The sequence below is a fragment of the Rattus norvegicus genome, chromosome 19, assembly GCF_021556685.1.
Source record: "Rattus norvegicus strain SHRSP/BbbUtx chromosome 19, alternate assembly SHRSP_T2T, whole genome shotgun sequence".
Lineage (NCBI taxonomy): Eukaryota > Metazoa > Chordata > Mammalia > Rodentia > Muridae > Rattus > Rattus norvegicus.
Window position 1 is genome coordinate 52,885,916 of NC_141552.1, and position 25,634 is coordinate 52,911,549.

At 40.9% G+C, this 25,634-nt stretch overlaps 1 protein-coding gene across 5 annotated transcripts in view; it reads left to right on the forward strand.

The window, feature by feature from the left end:
- The window catches only part of Ap1g1 (adaptor related protein complex 1 subunit gamma 1), an 86,369-nt gene that overhangs the window by 28,797 nt on the left and 31,938 nt on the right, over positions 1-25,634 (forward strand). For 3 of the 5 annotated variants that reach the window (NM_134460.2, XM_087593843.1, XM_087593842.1), the window contains 4 exon segments: positions 13,528-13,652; positions 20,664-20,805; positions 22,340-22,436; positions 23,473-23,549. In NM_134460.2, coding sequence (NP_604455.1) covers positions 13,528-13,652; positions 20,664-20,805; positions 22,340-22,436; positions 23,473-23,549 — 441 coding nt within the window. 5 annotated transcript variants of the gene reach the window in all.

Genomic DNA, 25,634 nt, shown 5'->3' on the forward strand with positions numbered 1-25,634 from the left:
TAATTGTAAAGTACATTCTGTATTTAGAAGCCTCATACACAAAGTGTAAAATATTTAATATTTTCTATGATTATGTTGAAATTTGATACTTTAGATAAGTTGGTTAAATAAAATATGTTATTAAAACTAATTTTACCTGTTTCCTTTTAATTTTTATTGCAGTGTCTACCATGATGCTGTCAATAGAAAGCAAAATATGAAAAGCCAGGCACGATGGTGCATGCCTATAATCCCAGTACTTGGGAGGCTGAGGCAGGAGGATTGCTGCATTTTTGAGGCTATATTGGGCTACATAGCAAATTTGAGGCAAACCTGTATTACATAGTAAAACCCTGTCTCAAAAATGCTGAGAAAAAATTTTTTCAATCAGACACATAAATAATATAAACATTTTAGAAGCCACTTACATAAAAATCTCATTCAAGTTTTATAGTAAAACCTTGAGGTAGGTAATTCTCTCAAAGATGAATTCTTGCCCTATGAAGAGGGAGCCAGAAAAAAAAAAAATCAGAGTTTTAAATGATTTGTTTAAATTCATTCAGCTAGTAATTATTAGAGTAGACTTTAGCATTCTGTAACACAAAAACCTGTTCAACTTTTGGCTTAGTTAAACTCTATAAATAACTACTTCCATTAAGTTTTTGTATTTTAGCCCTTCCAACCTACAGAGCGACTGAGACAGCAACAACTTGGAGCGTCAGTTTAAAAGGATAAAACAGTAGTTCAAAGTAAGAATTGGGAGAAGGGACTCAAAACATCAGGCCAGGGTAGCTGTTGTCAGCCAGAGTAAGAGAAGAAACATTTAGCTCTGTGGTTGCCAATGCCAGAATCCAAGAGCAAACCTGCCTGTCCAGTGTGGATTCTGCCTTTCCTACCTTAGTATCTGCTTTGACTTTTCTCCCTTTCCCCCTCTTGTCCTCTCTTCCTTTTCTCTTTTCATGTCCCCTCTCCCTTTTCTTTTTCTTTCTTATCTTTGACCTTTGAGTGTCAGTTTCCTCATCTGTAAAATGGAGACAATCTGAATCCTTACTTTATTGGGCTGTTATGAAGACTAAGTTAATAATTATTGGGGCTGGGGATTTAGCTCAGTGGTAGAGCACTTGCCTAGAAAGCACAAGGCCCTGGGTTGGGTCCTCAGCTCCAAAAAAAAGAAAGAAAAAAAAATTATTAGGTTACTTATGTTTTGTACATAAAGAATTACCCATTTTATCATTTCCTCGAGGAGTGCAGACACAGCTTTTGGAAGTACTGAATTCTAATTGTCTTTTGTAGGTCTTTTATTTTCAGGGTCTGTCAGAAAAAGTACCCCCCCCCCTTTTTTTCTTTTTTCTTTTTTTTCTTTTTTTCCTTTTTTTCCCCAGAGTTGAGGACCAAACCGAGGGCCTTGCGTTTGCTAGGCAAGCGCTCTACCACTGAGTTAAATCCCCAGCCCCTTACCCTTAACGTTTTATAGCAGAAACATTTCCCAAAGATGTATACCCTCTCACTTGTTTGGTTTAGATACAATTCCAAAATAGTTTCTTAGTACATATTTACTTCTCTCTGTGTGTATGAATCCCATGGCACACATATGGAGTAGAGAAGAGGGCAGCTTGCAGAATTGCCTCTCCCTCCTTGTGCATCTCAGGGATGGAACTTGGGTTTGCAGGTTGGTGACAAGTGCCTCTACCCACTGAACTATCTTGTAGACCACAAGTTGAGTGTTGAAAGAATATTTTAGGAATAGAAAACTTGGAACCAGGACCAAATTTTTATATAATTGTTTTGTGGAAATTGTTTTGAACTTGCTGCCAGTATATAAAAATGAAGAGACTAAACATAGAAAACCACTGGCTTCTGTTGAATCTTAGAAAAATCTGAAGCTTTGGCAACACTGGACACACGTTTCTAGGTGACAGTTAGAGAACTGGGCAGTGTTCTTTGTTTCTCCTTAAATTCAACCTGTCTGCTATGTCTTGTTCCCTGTGTGAGCCATCCCTTTGTCAGTGTGGTGTAGCTGTCCACTCCTTCATAATCACAGTGCTTGCTATAAAGTCTCACACATTCTAAGAGACACTTATCTGCAGGTTCTTTAGAAGATCTATTCCTAATTACAAACAGCATTCTTTTTTTTTTTTTTTTTATTAACTTGAGTATTTCTTATATACATTTCGAGTGTTATTCCCTTTCCCGGTATCCGGGCAAACATCCCCCTCCCCCCTCCCCTTCCTTATGGGTGTTCCCCTCCCAACCCTCCCCCCATTGCCGCCCTCCCCCCCACAGTCTAGTTCACTGGGGGTTCAGTCTTAGCAGGACCCAGGGCTTCCCCTTCCACTGGTGCTCTTACTAGGATATTCATTGCTACCTATGAGGTCAGAGTCCAGGGTCAGTCCATGTATAGTCTTTAGGTAGTGGCTTAGTCCCTGGAAGCTCTGGTTGCTTGGCATTGTTGTTCATATGGGGTCTCGAGCCCCTTCAAGCTCTTCCAGTTCTTTCTCTGATTCCTTCAACGGGGGTCCTATTCTCAGTCCAGTGGTTTGCTGCTGGCATTCGCCTCTGTATTTGCTGTATTCTGGCTGTGTCTCTCAGGAGCGATCTACATCCGGCTCCTGTCGGCCTGCACTTCTTTGCTTCATCCATCTTGTCTAATTGGGTGGCTGTATATGTATGGGCCACATGTGGGGCAGGCTCTGAATGGGTGTTCCTTCAGTCTCTGTTTTAATCTTTGCCTCTCTCTTCCCTGCCAAGGGTATTCTTGTTCCCCTTTTAAAGAAGGAGTGAAGCATTCACATTTTGATTATCCGTCTTGAGTTTCATTTGTTCTAGGCATCTAGGGTAATTCAAGCATTTGGGCTAATAGCCACTTATCAATTGAGTGCATACCATGTATGTCTTTCTGTGATTGGGTTAGCTCACTCAGGATGATATTTTCCAGTTCCAACTTTTTTTTTTTTTTTTTTTTTTTTGGTTCTTTTTTTCGGAGCTGGGGACCGAACCCAGGGCCTTGCGCTTCCTAGGTAAGCGCTCTACCACTGAGCTAAATCCCCAGCCCCTACAAACAGCATTCTTAAAGATCTGTCTGTCTTTCCGTATATGTGCGCACACATATGATTTGTTCTTTTTTTTTTTTTTTTGTAATTGTGTCATAGATAATTGCTTTTTTAAACAAACAATTCAGTTTTTATTTGAGATTTATTTATTTTAGTATATGTGTATGGGTGTCTGGCATGGGGGTATACCTATATATCATATATATATTATATATATATCATATATATATGATATATATATATCATATATATATATATATATGATATATATCATATATATATATATGCAGTGTCTGCAGAGGCCAGAAGAGGAACTAGAGTCACATCTGGTTGTTAAAGTGCCTTGTTGGTCCCAGGCCCTCTGGAAGAGCATTCAGTGCTCTTAACTGTTTAACCATTTCTTTAGCCCCCTAGCAAAACAGTTTTTATAAATTTCTTTGCCTAAGAACATTATTGAACTTGGTTCTCAGAGTTGCTCTCTCTATGGTTAGTACAATTGTCTGAGAACAATGGGAATTCTTTTTCTTTCTTTATCATTCTTAATACTTTTAAAAAATCTGTTTACCACACTGTATAGGTATTGCAGTATTAAAAGAGGTAGTGCTTAATCCTAGCAATTGGGATTAAACAAGCAAAGGCTGGAAGATCTCTATGAGTTGGTGTACAGTTATCTCTAGGACAGCCAGGACTACAGACAGAGATCTTGCCTCGGGGGCTGGGGGGGCAAATAAATAAATAGGAAAGAAAATGATAGGCATCCTTACTTATTAAAAATCTTAAACTATAAATTATGACTCTGTCACTGTCTTTTTAGGTTGTTACCCTTTATTATATGAAAACCCCTTGATACTTGATTTCATAAAGCCTTTTCACTGTATCCTGAAATAATGGTTTTCTCTTTTAACCACTGTTATTTTTTATTAATAGTTACTCTGCTATATTCTCCTTTGTAGTTGATCTGTTTCTTTTACACAGTTAGATTAACCTTATCAATATTTGAACATACATATTACCTAATTTTAGTTTGTTTTGTCCCTTAACATGTCTGGAAAACAAGCTGGGCATGTCGCTCAGGGTGGGAGGGCATTTGCCTAGATATAAGAAGCCTTGGGTGATGATGCACGCTTGTAATCCCAGTGCTCTGGAGCTGGAGGCAAGAGGATCAGAAGTTCAAAGTCACGCTAGGATATATAGTTGGAGACCAGCCTAGGATATATGGGACTTGTCTCAAAAATGAAAGAAAAGTAAAGTCTTAAAAACAATGATCGGATGGACCATTAATAGACCCAGATTGTGATCTCAAAATGTCTTTTCACTTTAAAAGACCAGAGCCATCAGAATGATGACAGATCCTAAATGCAGGCTAAGAAATAAAGAAATAGTTAGAGCCATCAGTGTGTCAGGAGCCAGAAAGACACTACTGAAGTTGTTTGCAGAAGGTTTCCATAGTCATTGGAAGAGGCTGTCATGTTCTCAACTCTGATAAATTGGTATTGAAGTTAACAGTGTACTTAATTAAAATATATAAGCCCTCTCCCAGTCTAGCATGTGGGCGTTGAACCCAGGCCTGAGAGCATGTTAAGTGTGGGCTGTACCGTGAAAGTCTATCTTTAGCATCAAGCAAGTTAGTATCCATAAAGACCAGTTAATATTTAAACAAAATTTATTAGTTCCGTCATCTTTAAGAGCTTCTACTAAGTTAACTCACTCTGAAACTGGTCAGTAGAAGGAAAGGAACATTTATCTTTACTTTCCTTACCAATGTTTTTTTTCTGAAAGAATTGTCAATAACCTGATGAAAAAGAGAAGTTGCTTCTTAGAACTTTCGTTTAGCTCATAAAGAACGAGTGTAAAAGAATTAGAATGCTACCATCTTGCGGCACAACACCTGGTGATCAGAAATGATAGTGTGCACCCTGATGAAGGTGGGCATTGCTACCTTAGGGTGGTACATATTTGCAGGATCAAGTCAAAACAAACTTCAGACTGAAAAACCTGTGTCTGGTCAAACCACTTAACTTAATAGAGTGGAAAGCAGTTCTTGTTTATTATGTGAAAAAACATGTGGCTGTATTCATGGCAGCATTGCTCTTCCTAGTAAAGCACTGGGAAGACCCCCGTCCTCAAAAATAGTAGGTAAGTCTATAGGGGGCACATGTGTGGGCTGGGGAGTGGAGTGATACAGTAAACGTGACTGATTAGAGTTGTGTTGATGGGGAGCAAGAACTTTAGTTATAGGATGTATTTTTGTAATGTTTAAGACACCCCAAACCAACTTTTCCACATGTACAGAAGGGACAGCAGTTTTATGTGATTGTTTATTTCTGATATGGAGAGGAAGCAAATGGCTCTGAGGCTCAGCATGCAGAGGCGTCAGTTGAAATTACGGACGATATTTAAACAAGTGTAAGGCAGGTCTGCTAGTATAGACCTGTAATCTGGCTACTTAAGATTCAAAAGTGCAGAGCCAGCCTGGGCAACTTGGTGAGGCACTTCCTCATAGTAAAAGTTAAGTAAATGGCTAAGGACATAGCATAGTTGGCAGAGTGCTTGTCTAGCATGCCCCATGTTCTCTCTGGGTTCAGTTCAGGTGGCACAAACCTGTAATTCGAACCTCTGGAGTTGGAAGCAGATCAAGAGTTCAAAGTCATCCTCAGTTACATTGTGAGTGTGAGGCTAGACTCTAGTTACATGTGATATAGTCCTAAAAACAAAACAAAAGAATCCGAGATTTATTGACAAAGTGCCAAACTGCTAGCTTAGCATACCCAAGACTCTCTCTGTCTCTGTCTTTCTCTTTCTGTCTCTGTCCCCCCCCCCTCCCTTTTTCCCCCCAAGAGTTTCTTTTTGTAACAACCCTGGATATCCTGGAATTTGTAGACTTTGTAGACTTGGCTGGACTAGAACTCTCAGAGATGAATGCTGGGACTAAAGGTGTGCACCACCACACCCATCTCATAGGGACTTAAGAGGAGAAAGTGATTCGATATGTGTTGTCAGGCACATATCGAATTTTTTTTTTCTCAGATAGAAAAATGAAAAAAAAAGTTTCTGGTCTCTGAGGATTTTATGTTGCTTAGCTACAAAGCGGTGGTATTTGTAACAAGCTTGTTTCTCAAAAGTGTGTGTTATTTTTTTCATTGGTAAAAAAAACGAGCATTATTTTCAGCAATTGCATGTGTGCCCCGACCTGTAAGAATCTTTGAAAATATAACAGAGTGGAACACCTTTTTTAGTCTGGAAAGCCATGTTAAACACTATAAAGGGGACAGTCACATCTTTTTGTATTTGCTTCAGGAAAGTATAACAAGACCAGAACCTATTGAATGCTCTTTACTTTTTGGTATTTGTGTGCTCCTGCACTTGGCCATGTTGGTGCATGTTGAGGCTGGGGTTGCTGGGGTTCTTCTCCTCAGTTGCTTCTTCAATTCACATTTTGAGGAAGGGTGTCTTTAATAAACCTGGAGCTCACAGTTCCAGCTAGAGTGGCTAAGCAGTGTGAGCTTGGGATTAGCCATTGTGCTCATTGCCTAGTCACCTGTCCATTCCAATCTGGGGTCACAGATGCTTGCTACGAGGCCTGACTTCTTAAACATTAAAAAAAAAAAAAAAAGTTATGTACTCCAAGACTTGTGTGGAGAGCATAGTTCATTTTGTGGAACTCTGTTCTTTATTTCCACCATATGGGTCCCAGGAATTGAACTTGGCCATCTTGCTGGCTCTCAAGTGTAATTTAAATTTTTAAAAAATGTATTTTACTTATGTGTGCCAGTGTTTTCCCTCATGAGTGTTTCTGTATTATGTGCACACCTGTGGGATAGCCTGAACTGGAGTTACTGATATTTGTGAGCCACCGAGTGGGTGCCAGGAATTGAACCTAGGTTCTTTGCAAGAGCAATAAGTGCTCTTAGTTACCAAGCAGTCCCTCCCAACTCTCAGAATTAACTTTACACCGAGCATCTTGCTGAGGAGGGGTCTAGGCTGTTTCACAGATCAGCTACAAAGAAGTAGTGACTACTTGGAAAACTGAATTGAAGTCCTTATGCTCAATGTCCACTGAGACATATCGTCTGACCCCAAAGTTCTTATAAAAGTTGGTTTGAAATTTTCTCTTAAAAAGAAACATTAAAAGTCATTTAGAATCTAGAAAAAATTTATAAAAGTGAATTCGTTAGCCAGGTGTGGTTGTACATCCTTTAATCTCAGCACTTAGGATGCCAAGGCAGGCGTATTTCATTGAATTTGAGGACAACTTGGTCATATAGCAAGTTCTAGGCCAGCCAGGACATAGTGAGGTTCTTGTCGCAAGCAAGCAAGCAAGCAGCAAGCGAGCAAGCAGCAAGCAGTCTCCACTTAAAGTCTGCTCAATCACAATTTCCTCAAAGCAGTCAGTCATGCTGCTGCATAGCTGCAATTATAGCACTGGGAGATAAAGGCGGGAAGATCAAGAGTTTAAGGTCATCCTTGAGGTACACAGGGGAGCTGTAGTTAAGGACCAGTCTAGGATTCAGGAGAGCCTGTCTCAAAAAGCCATAAAGCAAAAAATAAATAGAATTTCCTTGAAGTGTCCTATGCTTTCAGAACTTCCTGCTGATTCTCACTAGTCCAGTTAGGAATCATTCTGAGAGTCTGTGCTTATTCTAGAGGCTACTGATAGCTTCGAGTCTCATAGGCTTGCTGCTCTTGGCTGACTGAGGAGGCTCTAAGGCTGTTTCAGAGATCAGCTACAAAGAATTAATGCTTACCTGGAAAGCAATGATGGGAAACCCAGGCCCCTATGTGGAATTAGAGTCAAGGAGATCCATCTCCTAATTCAGACGGATTTCTTTTTAGTCCAGTATGTGTTTTATAAGGAGATATGAGCCTCTTCTCTGGAATTGGGTACCCTTGTTTTCATAGAAGTTGATGCATAATGACTACCATTTTTATAAGTAACCCATAGATAATGATAGTATCATATCGTTCTTTAAACTGAGTGTCAGTGAGACTATCAGGCACACTGGCTCCTACACTGCAGGAATTTACTAAGCTAAAGCAGAATGTCTTTAGAGATCAAGCTGGTGGTAACTACCCCATCTCAAAACAGTGTCGCACAAGTTAGAAGCAAATGTTACAAGGAAAATCAGGGAATAGGAAAGAGATCATTATCAGACTTTGGGATTAGAGGTGGGAAAGAGGCAGAGGTTCCTGTGGAAAAGCAAACATATTACAGTGCAAGTTAAATAGTGATGTTGGCAATGGGAATTTGACAGGAGATAAGTAATTGTTAGCAGAAAAAAAGCATAGCTTTTGTGAGAATTAGGGACTAGGAATCAGCATACAGAAACTCTTACAAGTACCTGCAGCAGTTATATGGTCTCATAATAATTTCCTTTATGAATTTCTCTTTAAAAGACTGATTCACTCCCTGCTTTACTCAAATATGGTTTTGTTATGCTTTAAAATATATACTGTCCAGCTATATAGAAAGAAGTAATCTTCTCTCAGTTCTATTAGCTTTTCTAACCACTTTGCAACTTCTGTTTGTTTTGATTAATGAATTTAATTATGCCCTTCTAGTCTGGTGTTATTATTTGTCTTTGAAATAGGTAATAGTAGTGTAATTGATTATAAATTGGAAAGCTACAAAACTCTTAGGATTGAAAACCCTCCTTCCTATCCTTATCCTTCTGTCACTTTTTCCATAGGCCACCAGTGGCTCAACTGTTACAGTCTTCCTGATACAAAATGTACGTTGTGTATCTGCAGGTGATTGTGACGTACTGTTTCTAATGGACACTCATTAGTCTGTCTTGAAGAGTAGCCTATCATATATCACTATGTCATATCCATAGATTGTAACAATATATCAGTATATAAAAATCCTTACTCAGGACTGAAGAGATGGTTCAGTGGTTAAAAACACTTGTTGCTCTTGCAGAAGACCAAGGTCCAATTCTCAGTACTCAGATGGTGTTCACAGCTGCCTATAACCTCAGTTATATCCAGAAGATTCGATGCCTTCTTTTGACCTCTGGAGATTCCAGGCACATACATGGTGCACAGACATGCTCTCAGGCAGAACATTCAAACACATTCAGGAAGTTCTCGGGGCCATGGCACGTGGGTCCATGCAGAGTGCTTGCCCACTTAGTTCTCAGGAGGCCCTGGGATCCATTTCCAGCAACACAGATGATGTGTCCTCATCTCCCCAGCTTTTTTGATGTGCTCATTGTAGTATATTTTGCACAGTATCCTGCTACATGTATGAGTCATTATACTGATGATACCCATTTTCCTATTTGAAATATTTGAATAATACACATTTCCCATATTTAATTATAAGTGCAAGTTTTTATGAAAATTGCTGTCAAAGGTTATATATATTTATAATTTAAGTAGATCAGAACTTTCTACATCTCATGCCACTTTTTACTCCCATTGTACATAAAGGCCTCATGCCATCAAATGATTGTTGGTTTTTGCAAATAGAGATTTAAAAGTTCTGGCTGGAGAGATGGTTAAGTGTTTGCTGCTCTCGCAGAGGACTGGCATTTAGTATCAGCATCTGTGTCAGGTGGCTTCCAGCCACTTGCAATTCCAACTCCCAAGGGATCTGATGCTCCCATGGTAGTGGCATCCCCAAAATTGCTGGGGTCCCTTGCTGCAGCGGGCTGCACTTTGACCGATACCCTCTCCTGGGCTCTCTTCGGGGACTCCAGCCCTACAACTCTGTTCAAGCTTAGCTGCTCTTCATGACCCCTTCATGCCTCGAAACCTACTTGAGTGATTGATAGACTACCAAGTTCAGATATCAGCATAAGGTTCAACCTTGGCCATGTCTGGAACAGCTTCTGTGTGATGACTGTCAGGAAACACTTTCCAGAAGATTTTACCTCATTGTTGCTGGTCTCTTCTCTGCTAATTTCTTAGCTCCAGCTGACCAGCATTGAGTATCCCAATAAAGCAAAGGTTTCCCTTTAGCGGTTCTGGGACCTTGTTAATCACAGCTGAATCTTGAGCCCCAGCTGACCAAAAACACAGATTCTTTGCACAAAAAGCCCCATAGAGTCTTGGCTTTCCTCTGAAACTTCACAGCCTCCATTGTCTGCACTGTTCTCAGCGTTCTTATCTTCCAAGCTCCCACAGAACAGCTAACTGAGCTCTCAACACTGACTTTTCTAGCCCAAAGTTCCAAAGTCCTCTCCAAAACAAGATGGTGAGGTCTGTCACAGCAATATCCCCCTTAGTTAGGGTCACTGTCGTTGTGATAAACACAACAACCAAAGCTGGGGAGGAAACGCTAATTAATTTGGCATATGCTTTTTTTTTTTTTTTAAAGGTTTATTTATTTTATGTATGAGTACATTGTAGCTGTCTTCAGACACACCAGAAGAGGGCACCAGAACCATTACAGACGGTTATGAACCACCATGTGGTTGCTGGGAATTGAACTCAGGACCCCTGAAAGAGCAGTCAGTGCTCTTAACCACTGAGCCATCTCTCCAGCCCCCATGGCTTATGCTTTCATATCATCGTTCACCATCAAAGGAAATCAGACAGAATTCAAGCAGGGTAGAAACCTGGAGGCAGGAGCTGATACCAAAGCCATGGAGGAATGCTGTTTGCTGGCTTGCTTCACAGGGCTTGCTCAGCCTGCTTTCTTATAGAACTCAGGACCACCAGCCCCTTGATAGCCCCACCCACAATGGACTCCCCCAACCCCTATCAGTCACTAATTAAGAAAATGCCCTACAAACTTTCCTACAGCCCGATCTTATGGAAGCATTTTTTCCCCTCAATTGAGTCTCCTTCCTTTTTGATGATTTAAGTTTGTGTCAAGTTGACATAAAATTAGCTACAACATCCTTTTCAAGTCTCCGAGGGCACCCCATATGCATGTGTACATACTTACATGTGCATTCAGACATGCATACACATAAGTAAAAATCCCCCCTCCTCTTTTTTTTTTTTTTTTTTTTTTTTGGTGTCATTTTCTGAGACAGGGTCTCACTATGTAGCTCTGGCTGTCTTGGAACTCACTCTGTAAACCAGGCTGTCCTGGAGCTAAGAGATCTGTCTACTTCTGCTTCAAATGCTAGAATTAAAGGACCACCATGCTTGGCATAAAAATGAATCTTAAAAATAACATCTCTGTATGGTTGGGATTTATTATTCTCCCTTTAAATACCTCCATTGAGGCTTTTTTAAAAAAATCATACAGTTTACACTTTTGAAAAGTATATTGAAGTGTACAATTCAGTATCTTATGGATTTATTTAGTTTAATTTGCATTTGTTTTATGAAGTTAACTTAATTTGCTTGAGCTGTTTTTTGTTTTCTATGAATTGTCAGGACTAATCTTTTTTTATTTTAGTATTGTATTTTTGTTTTTTTTTTTCCCACAATTAGTTGGTAGGTTGCCATTACATAGGACCTCATGAGTGTGAAATAAGTTACAAATGTTTTTCAAGGTGCATTTGTCTTTTGACTTTGGACATGGAATTTGGTATACAATTCAGTTTTCTTTTAAGATTGTCTAGGATATGAATATATATAAGTGGGGCTGGGTGTCAGTGCCCTTGTAATCTCAGGACTGGGAAGCCAAGTCAGGAGAATCCATGAGGAACATTGGCCAGCTAGCCTAGCCTAAAACCTGTCTTAAAAAAAAAAAAAGGTAAAACAAGGTGAGTGCTGCAGAGATGGCTCAGTGGCTAAGCTTGCTTATTGTGTGACTGTGAGGACCCAAGTTCAAATCCACTTAACATGGATGGGCTCATGAATGCCAGCAACTTCAGCCCTGGGGTAGGGGTGGGTAATGATAAGGCAGCTCACAGAAAACCAAATGATGTTAACCTCTATGATTATATCTCATTCAAGAGAGAAATAGTGAATTTTTGTGACTGTTCAAACACAGCTCTAACGATGCGAGTGACACCATAGAGAGTGAGTACAGCTTGCTCACTAAGCCATCTTAATAAGAATGGGTTTGGATAATTTATTTGCAGTGCTTGGAGTTGACCACGAACAAGATTCAGTAATGATGATGAAAACTTGTGCTATCAGAGTCTAGAAGTAGGTTTTTTTTTTTTTTTTTTTTTTGTGGCAAAATTTTTATAAAATTATTCAATGGAATGTTTGAAAAAACAAGCTTAAATTAGAATTTTTGTTGCAGGGTTTGAGATAGTGTGAAGTATAACCTAGGATAGCCTCACACTTGCTGTGTAGCTGAAGTTGACCTTCAGTTGATGCTTCTGCCTCCATCTCAGGTGTGCTGGGCTTACAGGCCTGCCCTGCCCTGCCCTGCCCTAGCGGCCTGCTTGGATAGGATAGGGGAAGCTTTGGCAACATTGTCTCTTCTCACCAGTAGGCCTTTTCTGCACACATTGCAAAAACAGCATCAGCTTCTATTCAGAAATCGTTTTCAAAATGGCCATAGAACTTGCAGCAGGAAGGGTAGGGCTGTTGCTCACCTTTTCACTCTCCTGCCCTCCTACCTTCCCTATAGCGAATCCATCCCCCCTTTAACCCTGGTCTTGGGATTTAGTGTTGTGATAGTGTAGCCAGCCAACCTCCTAACTTGAGGTTCTTGTGTAAATCCAGATCCTTGAAAAGAATAATTAAAAATAGCCTCCAGCAGTGCTATTTGTGGAACTGTTTTATACTCCCTTCCATTTCCCTTGAGCCTTACATGAATCATAATGGACAGCGCTGTGTCTCACGTGACTGACCTGACTGACCTGACTGACCGGTGCTGCCTGTGTACACACGTCTCTCTTGGAGCTCTTATGCCAAAGCACAATTCAAAAGGAGAGTGTGATTTAAAAATTCTTGGAGAGCTTGATTTGTGTATGTCCTTTAAAAAACACTAGCCCAGAGGGAATGTTTGGCCTTTGTCCAGTTGTAACCTTAAAGTATATCAGAGGTTATAATTTTCAAGAAAGGCAAAGTTTCATTTATAAAGGTTCTTAAGGTTTGAGGAGTTATTTAATAATAGTTGTTGTTAACATTGTTTTGTGAACCCAGGACCTCACACAGGTGAGACAAGTGCTCTTCTAATAATTATGTGAAGGAAAAAAAAACTGTACAAGATAATTTTAATTAGTATTACTATTGTGTTTCACTCTGGAGATTTTATTTTTTCTTTCTGCATTTGATTTTTTTATGTCCCAAATGTGGTTCGTCTACATATTGAGTTCATTGTACATTTTGATATCTAAGATACTGCTCACTACTTTATTTCCAACTGCTGAATGATTTGTTGTTTAACATATATGTATGCATGGCTGTTTGTGTGTGCACCACATGTATGTAAGTGCAGCCAACATACTCTAGAGCTGGAGTAGTGAGCTACCTGATGTGGGTGTTGGGAACCAAACTGAGGTCCTTGACAGAAGCAGCAAGAGCTAACTTACATAACCCCTGGGCCATAGGAGTGTAAACCATCATGCAAATGCACAAGGCTTTCCCTCTGTTCACCCCTTCTCTTTTTTCTTTCTTTTTTTGTTGTTTTTTGTAGTTGGAGTGCCTCAAGCTAATCGCCTCACAAAAGTTCACAGACAAACGCATTGGCTATTTAGGAGCAATGCTGTTATTAGATGAAAGACAAGACGTACATCTTCTCATGACCAATTGTATCAAGAAGTAAGTCTTACCGTCTCCTTTCCCCTATAACAACTGTTTTGGTCTTTTCAGGATATCTTATGGGAGTAAGAGTGGCTGTTTACTGATTTTATACTTACTGTCCAGAATATATCTTGAGTGACTCTTGATTGTAGCTAATATTGTAAAGATACTAAGCAAAGAGAACTAAAGCATTGCTGTGCATCTTTGGGCACAATTCGTAATTAACAACTAGAGAAGTACTTGCTATTCTTACAAAGAGAAGAAAACTGTGGTGAAATCTACATTTTTATATTTTGACTTTCTAGTATGTTGGATACCATGAATAATAAAATATTGCCTTGATTAATACTAATCTATATTCTGAGTATGGGACTGAAATTTTAGTAGTATAGAATTGTACTCAATCCCTGTTAAAATATTAGATTTATTTTATTTTTGTGTGTGTATATGTGATCTCGTGTGTGTGAAGGGAGCATGGCCAGGTGTGTGTGTGTGTGTGTGTGTGTGTGTGTGTGTGTGTGTTTTGTGTGTGAAAGGTGAAAGGCAGCTTTGTAGAATCGGTCCTTGCCTTCTACCGTTATGTCATTTTCAGGGGTTGAACTCAGGGCATGAGGAGGCCTGTGTGGCTGTGCTTTGCCTACTAAGCCATCTCACTAGCCCTGAGACAGGATCTTGCTTCGTGATCCTCAGGACACTGGAGCGTGACTTGGTTCCTTAGAGTCTAAAGTGTCCTCACTGCTGCAGTAGTTGTCATATTTCTTTACCTTGTAGAATAACCAAGGAACACCTGCTGTGTGGAGAAGCAGGAGGACTGTAGTAGGAAATGAGCTGTCTTCTCCAGTGTCCCTCCTACAGCTCTGTGAGGTGGATGCAGTGGCACACACCTTTCATCCCACCACTTAAACACTCAGTCAGGAGATCACGAGTTCAAGGACAGTCCTAGCCGTGTAGTGACATGGTGCCAACCAACCACCCAGCAAGAATTCTGTTTGAAAGTTAGGGAAATTCCGAGACGGTCATAGGTACCTTTTGGTTTTGGCTTAATCAATAATATTTTTTTTAAAGATTTATTTATTATATAAGTACACTGTGGCTGTTTTCAGACACACCAGAAGAGGGCATCAGATCTCATTACAGATGGTTGTGAGCCACCCTGTGGTTGCTGGGATTTGAATTCAGGACCTCTGGAAGAGCAGTCAGTGCTCTTAACCACTGAGCCATCTCTCCAGCCCAATTAATAATATTTTAAGTTTTCTTTTTTGATTGTATTCTGTATTTGACAGAAAGTAGAAGTCGGGGACAGGCGACACATTAGGGGTATAATGGCTGTCTTAATAGGCATTTACACTGTGTGCATTTCTCTTTGTTAGTACTGACTACTTCAGCTTTTACAGTGGAATAGAATATTTCAAAATGACAGTTAGAATTTGGTTGTAATTGTGAAGTGTGGCATTTCATTGCAGCCTGTAAACTTGATTTTCTTTTGGGGGAGGGGCTGTAGAATATGAGTAATGAACATATAAGTTGATTAACTATTCAGCTTTTATCGTACATACACCTGTCTACATAACCAGGGGCCGTTGTAAGCACCAGGGCTGAGTAGAGAAACATGAACAAGGAGCCCTTGGTGACAAGAGAATACAATCTTAGAAGGTCATCATGGTTTTCTTTCACATTTGCTATGGAGAGGGCTGTAGGGAGGTCTTTGCTTTGTTTCTTTAGTGGTCTGGTGCTCAGTCATGTGCAGATAAGCTGTAGTCTGCCCAGCAGCAAGGCATGTTAGAGTTAATGCCAAACCAAGGGTAGGCTCGGAGCTTGATAAAAGTTGAAAATGAGGCACATTAACAAAACAAAACATCCCCCCCCCCCCAAGACTGCAAAACTTTGTGGGTTTTTTTTTTAAATCGTGTCAAGCCGGGGTGGGGGGGTGCGGGGAGAGAGGGGGGGGGAGAGGAAGAGCAAGAGCGGAAGAGAGAGTCTGTTTTTGTTTTTTAAATAAAATTTTACCTGCGTGTGGGGTCTTATATTTCTAGAGTCAGGTGGATCACTGGGAGTTTGAGTCCAGCCCGATCTACATAGTGAGACCCTGTTTCCAAAAACAAACAAACCCTAAAACCAAAAAAATCCCTTTCATTATGAATGCCAGGCTGTTTCACATTCACTATGTACTCCAGGCCAGACTTAAACTCAAGATTCTCCCACCTCAGACTCTGGATGCTGTCATTACAGATGTGCAACACCATTCCCAGCTGGCTTTCAGTTGTTAGGGTGCCAATTCCAGGTAGATTTAGGAAAGGGTGTTTTCAGATAATTAAGAGTTGATCAAGCATTTCATTTTAAGCATTATATTATCCAATGTTTCCCTTGTTTGTTCTCCCTATTGAAAGTCTATTAATGAGTGTGTGTGTGTGTGTGTGTATGTGTGTATGTGTGTGTGTGTGTGTGTTTTTAAGTGTTTGGATTTATCTATAAATTTAATATATATTTATAAGATTCATGGTGTAGCAACAGTTTTAATGCTTAATACTGAATAGTTGCCTTATTCATTGGCAGAGGAAAAAACAAGATCTTAAGAAATCGAATCTAATATTTGAGAACTTGCATTTTGAAGATATGTTTAAATATTGAAAAATGAATACAAAGTCAACTAAATATTCGTAGGAGCTGGGCCCCTAAGTGTTAAAAACCATATTCAAATTTATTGTAATAATCTTATCTTAAACTGTTAAATTTGGTATAAAAGAGTAAACATTTAAGCTTTATTTTCTTTTTTAATTAAAAATACTAATAATAATGGGGCCAGACACGGTGTGGTCGTTCACTCCTTTAAACCAGCACTCATGAGGCAGTTTCAAGTGAATCCCTGTGACTTCCAGATCAGCCAGATCTATGTATCGAGTTCCAGGACAGCCAGAGCTACATAATAGACTCTGTCCCCACAAAACAAAACCAAAAACCTAATAATGGCCTGGGGAGTTAGCTTAGTGGTAAAGGGTTTGTATCGCGTGAGCTTGTTTGGGTGTGTGAGTGTGCATGTGTGTGCATGTGCATGGCTTCCAACAGCCCCACTCCCCTAGAGAGTAATAACGAACTATTGTGTTAATTGTGTAACTTTTTGGGGGCGGGGGGAGACAGAGTCTGTGCAACTCAAGCTAGCTTGGTATATGCCACAATTGCTATAAGTAAAAAATTCTGTGAAAATATTTTCTAAATTACAATGTGAAAAAATGGGATTATTTTATATTTTTTCACTTATCCAGAGGAGGATAATTGTGTGCTCATGTAGAGTACTGACTAGTGGAGGTGGAGAGCTTCTAGCAGGTGTAATGTGGAGAAGGGACACATAGGCAGGTGCATGGTGTAGAATCCTGTGTGTCCCAGAGCTGCAGCCAGAGGATTATAAATGTGAGTGAGGTCTGTCTGGGCTCCATAGCAAGTCCAAGTCGGATCTGGGCTGGAGTATTAGTGTCTTAAGGAATCCCAGTGCAGGGTTGCTACCTGCCTCAATGGTTCATGTTCCTGAATGAAAGACACACGTAGCCTTTGTATTTTAATATGCCTTAAGCAGCACAGTAGCTGGGCTGCTGCCTGCCCTCCATGCTGTTAGAATCTACCTCCCACCGAGTTACTACCTACGAATTTCTGTGTTCCGTCCCGGCTGCTTAACTTCAGTTAGTTCGCCCGCTGGGCCACATTTTCTTGGCCCAGGGCCCAGGGTCCCCTTGCTTCTCTATCCCATGGCAGCTCTTGTCTCTGTCCTGCACACTCCTCAGATAAAATGGCATCTCTGCTTCCCTCCTGCCTCCTCGAGGAAACCCCAGGACCCTTAAATCCCACCTCTCTCTCTTCTCCAGCTACTGGCTGCTGCCATCTTTATTTACTTACCAGTTAGAGTTAATTAGGGGCAGGGGCCCAGGCCTTCTCCTGCAAACAATTTTGGGGGACTCAAATTAACATTAGAATATGAGGGCTGGAGAGATGGCTCAGTGGTTAAGAGCACCGACTGCTCTTCCAGAGGTCCTGAGTTCAAATCCCAGCAACCACATGGTGGTCAACAACCACCTATAATCAGGTCTGGTGCCCTCTTCTGGCCTGTAGTTGCATACATGCAGGCAGAAAGCTGTATGATGTGTACATAATAAATAAATGTTTAAAAAAAAAAGAATATGAGCAGCTACACTGGGCAACTTGGCCAGGCTCTGCTTCAAAATAAAAACAAACACAGATCAGAATATATAGCACCATGGTAGATGGAGGCCTTGCTTAATGTGTGCTTGGGTCAGACTCAGCAGCGGGAAAAGACGAAAATGACTTTTCAGATAACTCAATACTCTTTGCTGCTGTGATAAAAAATGAACACTTGGCCACTTCTTAACAGCGAAGTGCAACATGACTGTGAAACTCTGCCTGACATGTTAATAGTTTAACAATTCATGGGGCTGTTACACTTTAACATTAAGAATGTTTTCCCCCAGACAGGGTTTCTCTGTGGAGCTCTGGCTGTCCTGGAGCTCATTCTGGGGACCAGGCTGGCTGCCAACTCTGAGATCTACCTGTCTCTGCCTGTGCTAGCATTAAAGTTGTGCTGTTGCTGACATTACTACCACTACTGAGCTAGGGCAGTTTTTTATAAACACTTACTTATTTTGTGTGTATGTTGGGCCAAATGTGTCTGCATGTATGGGTGTCAGAGAAAAACTCGGGGGCAGTTGGTTTTCTACACTCTGTAGGTTCTGAAGACTGACCTCATGTTACTAGCTGAGGTGGGCAGTAATGTGCCTTATCCCCTGAGCCTTCTTCTCATTCTCCCCTGTGTTGTAACACCACAATAGAGTCACTTGGGGGAAAATGTTGACGGAGTTATATAGATCTTCTAGATAGTAATGTTTCAGCAGAAAAATATTAAAAATGTGATAGATTAGTATTGTCACTGATTCTGTCACGTCATTATCTATAAACTGTCATGTTCATGGTGATAGAACTTTTCCACAACTCCAGCGTTTACTTCAAAGTTTGGATTATGTCAGTGGCAACAAATATCGGCTGTTCCTCTTGACATTACAGACTCACTTGAGTGTTTGTCCAGAAAGTGTGCCTCAGACTGATCTCAGCATCCTGAGTGATAGGATGGCAGACAGATGTGTGTCACTACTGCTGGGTGTTAGTGTAACTGTGGCTGTTTTCCTACCCCATCCTACCTCAGCCATGCAGGGGTGAGCACAGCGGTTACTATTGTTTAGTGCTGCTGCCTTGTCTGGGTGTGGACAGGCAGTTTCCCACCACTGCCTTTACTAAATGTGGAGGTCAGCCCAGGTTAGGAAAGCAGTTTGGATCTCATGAACTCCTGAGACTTCCAGAAATTCTTTGAACCAGGGTTGTAACACCTTTGGAGCTTTCTACCTGGTAGAAGCATCGTAGATCATAAATATGTTGGCTTCTCAATAATGAGAGTTATTTTTAATATGTCAGAATGCTTAACACTTCATTTAAATACCTTAGCTTTTTAAGAATAAAACACTGTTTTATACAGTCAATATATTTATTTATGATCAGAATTCCTGAAGCTATATTACATAAAGAAAAAAAGTATTTTATTTAGCATTTTTATAGGCTGAAAGTTCCTGATGTGGCAGCCTACCAAATTGCTTAGTTTCTGGGGAGGGCCTTGTGGCCAGTAGCATTGTACATCAAGAGTACACACTTGGGAAAAAAATACACACTTGGGAAGGGGAGTTACACAAGGAAGCAGGAATCTCTTGCTCCTTTAAAAAGCACCTCAGCTTTATGGGAAATGTTTAATTCTCAACACCAGTGCTGCTTCCAAGGGCAGGGCCTCAGTGACCTACAAGCCTCTGTGTCTTAAAGATTCCACTGTCAACACCATGAGCACACAGGGGACCCAGTTTCCAGTGTACAAGGACTCTCAAACCACACTGGTCTGTTACGAAAAACTTAGGATGGCTCATTGTTACGAAGTGTACTACCTTATATGTGCTTTGATTAGTGCTATATTTATCATAGTAAAAACAGTTACTGCTTTTTCTTCTTGAGTGAGTGAGTATAACTAGAAATATAAAAAAAAATATTTGATGTAACATGGCTAACATAAGACCGAAAGGTCAGAGTAACTATAGTTCTGTTTTGTTTACTTTATCTTAAATTCATTAGCAATCGAGATGTCCTTTTCTGATAGTTTTTTGATTTTTATTTGTTGGAGACAGGTTCTCACTATGTAACTTTGGCTGGCTTGGAAATTACTATGTAGGTCAGGCTGGCCTGGGACTGATAGACTTCCTCCTGCCTTTGCTTCCCCGGTGCTGGAATTAAAAGTGTGCACCACTTTATGTTTTCACCTGCTAGAAAAGAATGAGGCCCGTGTACTTCTCCTGTAGGCACAACTAGGTCATCTCTTAGGCACCTTTGCAGACTGTTTTGCTCCATTGTTTACTTTCAGTGATTGCTAAGTTTTCTAAAAAGTGGATAGCTTTAATATCCAACAGGTAACACATTCTTGTTACTTGGTCATTTTGAAATCTTGGACAGGAATTTTAGACATTGTTGGTTCACTATGTTAATAATTTGAAATAAAATTGGAATAAGCATAAATTGATTCTATTTTAAATGAATTTTTGTGTGTTCGAGTGTAAGTGTGCACCTGTGATTTATATATATTTTACTTGTATAGCCTTACGTGTCAGTCTTGTCTTCTCTACCTTGTTTGAGACAGAATCTCTTGTTCTCCCATTTCATATCCTAGGCTAGCATTCCTCCAAAAACTTCTAGAGATTTTTCTGTCTGTTTCCCATGTGGCCATAGAGCACACATGTGCTACGGAGTCTGGCTTTGCATCAGATCTAGGGACCTATAGTCAGATTCTTAAGTTTGCAAGGCAAGCTCTTTCTCCTGAGCTGTGTCTTCAGCCCTGATTGTTTAGGTCTTTTTTTTAGTAGAGTAATCTTGAGACTTTGTTAGACTGCCATGTGGGAGGCCGAGTATTTGTTCCAACTTCTTCCCTTTTTTCTCTTGCAGTGATCTTAATCATAGCACGCAGTTTGTGCAGGGACTAGCACTTTGTACCCTTGGCTGCATGGGCTCCTCAGAGATGTGCAGAGATCTTGCAGGAGAGGTAGAGAAGCTTCTGAAAACCTCCAACTCTTACTTAAGAAAAAAGGTAACTTTGCATTAAGTCAAATATCTGTCTGGATTGAGCATATTATGGAAATGAGAAGGCAGATTACTTGTTTTTGAAAGCTTGGATGAAATGAAAATATTCTCTCTTTGTTCAGCAAATACATGTAAAAAGTTAGACATGAATTTTGATTCCTCTTTAATTTTAAAGAAATAATTTATAGACAAACTAGATCCTCAGTGGCACATCTGACTACTTTATAAATTATCCCACATATTAAAATTGCAATAATGAACATTTTCTCAATCGACTTTGTAGTAATAACTGGCACGTGTGCCCATGTCTTTGTACTCGTGCCTTTGTGTCTGCTCAGGGGCAGTTCACTGTGGCTTGGTCGCTGGGAGGGAATGATGGAGGCCCCTTTCCAAACCCTGTGTCTGACTAGGGTAGCAGCAGCAAAGAGGAGGTTGCCTTCCAGCTTACTTGCTTCTCTTTGTTTTTAACATTTTTATTGAGTTTACAATTTTGCTTCAATTCTAAAACCTTGGTAAAGGAAGGGTAGAATGTGTATGTCCAAGAAATGAGCATAAACTGTCATCTCCTTGGCATTTATTGAATCTGTTATTGGTGTGAGAAAAAGAATCATATAGGGTCATTTCTCAGGATTGTGTATTGTTAATGATGCACACAAATAGGAGCTCCTTAGTGTGTGTGCCAGTGACTTCCATACTGTGGGAGGCCCTCTTCTTTTAGAATGTACAGCATTGCATTAAGTAAAGCATTTTTTTTTCCCCAGATTGGAATGCCTCCCCATAAAATGGAGAGGAGTTAGCAGGAATCTTTTGTGATCAGTCTATCTAAGCTGGTACAGCATTTGAGTAAAGTAATGGCTGTAGTTACATTGAGGGTTCACCGGAGTCAGTCTTCAATTGTCCTTTCTTTCTGGGAAAACAGAAATTAATAAGACCGTCTGTTCTTTAGTAGAGACTAGTTAGTACATTTACACTAAGCCCACTCTCCTTCCCTCCTGCCCGACGGCCTTCCCTCCTTTCCTCTACTTTTGCTTTCCTTTTTCTTTTAAACTGAGAATTAAACTCAGTTGCTCCTGAGCCGTATTTCCTGGATCCCTAAGTGACTTTCTTGACTTGAGAAGAGTCAGTTGAGGGCAAGATACTGTTAAACTTAGCATTAGGTTTACAGCAAGTGCCTAAGTTACAGGCCTCTGTTAGATGTATTGATATCTGACTCGAGAACATTTACCAGAGATGGAAGTCTGTTCTTCAGAATTCTATGTTCGCTTAACTTTTGTGTTAAGCTTTTGTGACTATGATCTAATTGAAAGTGTTTTCTTTACTTGTCTGGCAACATGTGAACAGAGAGACCAATGAGCGTCAAGTTTTTCCTTAATGCACTAGTCTACACTGAAAAGCCCCAGGCAGTTCGCAATTACTAAATTCCATTATCCAACTTATTAACTTTTCTAGTAGATGAACTAGTTGGTGGCGTTCTTTTATAGGATTGGTTGCCCTGGCTTACTTGAAATAATTTTTTTTTGTCCTTTTATTTTTCTTTATAGGCAGCACTGTGTGCTGTTCACGTCATCAGGAAGGTTCCTGAACTTATGGAGATGTTTTTACCAGCAACAAAAAATTTATTGAATGAGAAGAACCATGGTAATGTGATTTGGATGAACTTATAAAGTACCGAGAAAGAGAGGGCCAGCCCTTGTCTCAGGGCAGAACAGTTACTGCAGGTCTTGTCTGCCAGATCCTAGCTTTACAGTTCAAGTGGGCTCTTCATAGTAAACATACCTTTCCGTCTAGTCCTGTTGTATGTAATTAATATTTAGCACGATAAACAAATGATCATGTCTTTGATTTTCATGTAAAAGCCCTTGATTTCTTGATTGTTTATATTTATTATAAAAGGAAGACATTTTCCCTTTGCTATTAAGAGTTAGGAGTATAAAACTAGCTGAGATTCTTGTGAGTTTTTCCTAACAGGAACCTGCAGTATGTATTCAGGTAGCTGTGTAAAAGCCTGAAAAGGATTAGAGTATGGTTGCTTTCTTCTTAAATTTTTGTTCTTATCCTGAACTCATTTCAGTGAGTTCCAAGTAAAGTGTTGTATCTTAAATATTAAGAGAAAAAAATAACACAATATATTTAATTTCATTAAATCAAACGTAAATTAATTTAAATTTGTGCTGTGCCCAGGATGCTCACAACAAGTGCTGAACACATGAAGGTTTAGGTGGGTCTGTCATTCATTACTTAGTGAAATGTCCTTCGAGATTGTTTTTACTGAGTTTGGGACAAGGGGTTTTACTTGTCATTTGTCATTATCTTGGTGTTTGATACATTTTATCTGAATATTCAGTATCTTACTAAGGTTCTTATCTAGAATCGTCTGTCTGAATGTAGTTAAAGTGTACTTACTGAGTAAGCATGGAGGAGGAGAGGTGTGGTTTATACGGTGTGAGCCCCGGTACTCGCAGGTGGACAGGTTTGCTCTGTCACCCTGACAGTTGAGAGCGTTGTGATCTGAGCAGTGTTGCAGCAGCAGCTCCTGCTCAGGGCTTTGGCTCTTTGGGGGATTGACAAGCAGGAGCAGTAAGTCTCCTTTTGGAATTCACCTTCAGGGATTTGAAGCCCTGTTTTCTGGAGCTGAGTAGATGCTCATTTTTGCTTCCCTTTGGCCTTTCCTCAGGTGTCCTTCACACGTCTGTAGTCCTCCTCACAGAGATGTGTGAACGGAGCCCAGACATGCTCGCACATTTCAGAAAGGTAGGTGCCTTCTGTGTGGTTTTCCTGAAAAGTCCGTCCTTTGCATGGAGGGTTTTCTTCTGAAAGCTGTGAAGCTGGATGGAGGAGTAACCAGCCCTGCTGTGTGATAGGGCTGGGGGCCAGATTCAGGCATGTAAGAATTGCTATTAGTGTAGTGTTTCCCCTTTCAGAATAGAAGTCTCTCCTTGTTGGCAGACATACAAACTGCTCATGTGCTTTATCTGATTTCACAGTGAGCCAGTAACCTGAGCTCAAATTAGGAATAGGATTGTTTCTCTTTATTTTTATGACCAGTATTTTTCTGTTTTTTCCTAAGGTGAGGATAGCAAACAGAACTTTGACTTTTATTACTTTGTTACAGTGTTCATTTTAGGCCATTGATTCCTGTGATAGCCCTACCTTTCTAAAGTCCTATGTCCAGAGGGGAGCTCACCCCCCGTCCCCAAGACAGTGTTTCTGTATGTACCCTTAGGCTGTCCTGGAACTCTATAGACCAGGCTGGCTTGAGTTCAGAGCTTTAGCTTCCTCTGCCTCTCAGGTGCTGGGATTAGGAGGTGTGCACTACCACCACCTGGCTTTCTTTCCAGTTTTTAATAGCATTTTAAAGTAGTCACTTTCATTCCCCTCCTTTACTTGCTGAGAAGGATCAGAAAGTTTATTCTTTGTCTAGTTACAAGCAATGGCTCCTTTAGAGAGGCTGCTGAGCACCACCAAGAGCTCATGCGTTTAGGGTTTGTTCTTTTTCTTTCTTTTTTTTTTGGCTCCCTCTCCCTTAGATGTTCATGTCTTGATTAAATTAATGTAAAATAGTATGAGACCCGTATCTGTCCCTAATGCTTGCTTTGTATGTTTTGTTCCTGTTGTCTGTTTGGAATCCTGCTGTATGTTAGAATGAAAAGGTAAGAATTAACCCTCTTTTTTTAGATGGTGCATGCTGGCTTTAGGTTCTTAGTAGCTTTTGTGTATCCATCCACAAGTGTGGCTTTTAACTGTACTAATGCTGAAGCTGTGCTTAATACTGTGAATTATTTGTTCTAGCATTTTTGGCTAACTCCCTGGTCCAGTTTCTGTCTTGTTTTTTAATCTCCTGACTCCAAATTCAGCCTTGGATTTCAGTTGCAGCCTTCCCTGGGTTATAACCCTCCCCTCTCTCTGCCTTGCAGCCTTCCCTGGGTTGTAACCCTCCCCTCTGCCTTGCAGCCTTCCCTGGGTTGTAACCTCCCCTCTGCCTTGCAGCCTTCCCTGAGTTGTAACCTCCCCTCTGCCTTGCAGCCTTCCCTGGGTTGTAACCCTCCCTCTGCCTTGCAGCCTTCCCTGGGTTGTAACCCTCCCTCTGCCTTGCAGCCTTCCCTGGGTTGTAACCCTCCCCTCTGCCTTGCAGCCTTCCCTGGGTTGTAACCTCCCCTCTGCCTTGCAGCCTTCCCTGGGTTGTAACCTCCCCTCTGCCTTGCAGCCTTCCCTGGGTTGTAACCTCCCCTCTGCCTTGCAGCCTTCCCTGGGTTGTAACCCTCCCTCTGCCTTGCAGCCTTCCCTGGGTTGTAACCCTCCCTCTGCCTTGCAGCCTTCCCTGGGTTGTAACCTCCCCTCTGCCTTGCAGCCTTCCCTGGGTTGTAACCCTCCCTCTGCCTTGCAGCCTTCCCTGGGTTGTAACCCTCCCTCTGCCTTGCAGCCTTCCCTGGGTTGTAACCCTCCCTCTGCCTTGCAGCCTTCCCTGGGTTGTAACCCTCCCTCTGCCTTGCAGCCTTCCCTGGGTTGTAACCCTCCCTCTGCCTTGCAGCCTTCCCTGGGTTGTAACCCTCCCTCTGCCTTGCAGCCTTCCCTGGGTTGTAACCCTCCCCTCTGCCTTGCCTTCATCTTCATGTGAGAGGCTTTGAGCAGCTGCCCTTCCAGATCTGCCTGGCGCCCTTACACAAAACATTGCTTCCTTTTGAAGTAGATACTTTAGAGCCATCTGTGGGTGACCCAGACTTCGCAAAGCTCCACATGTCCTTCTGAGCTTGAGTTCAGGCTTAGAGCCTTTATCTCCCTCTTACCTGGACTTAATCTCGCTGAGAGCTTTGGGATATTGAAAGGGTTTTAGAGGCA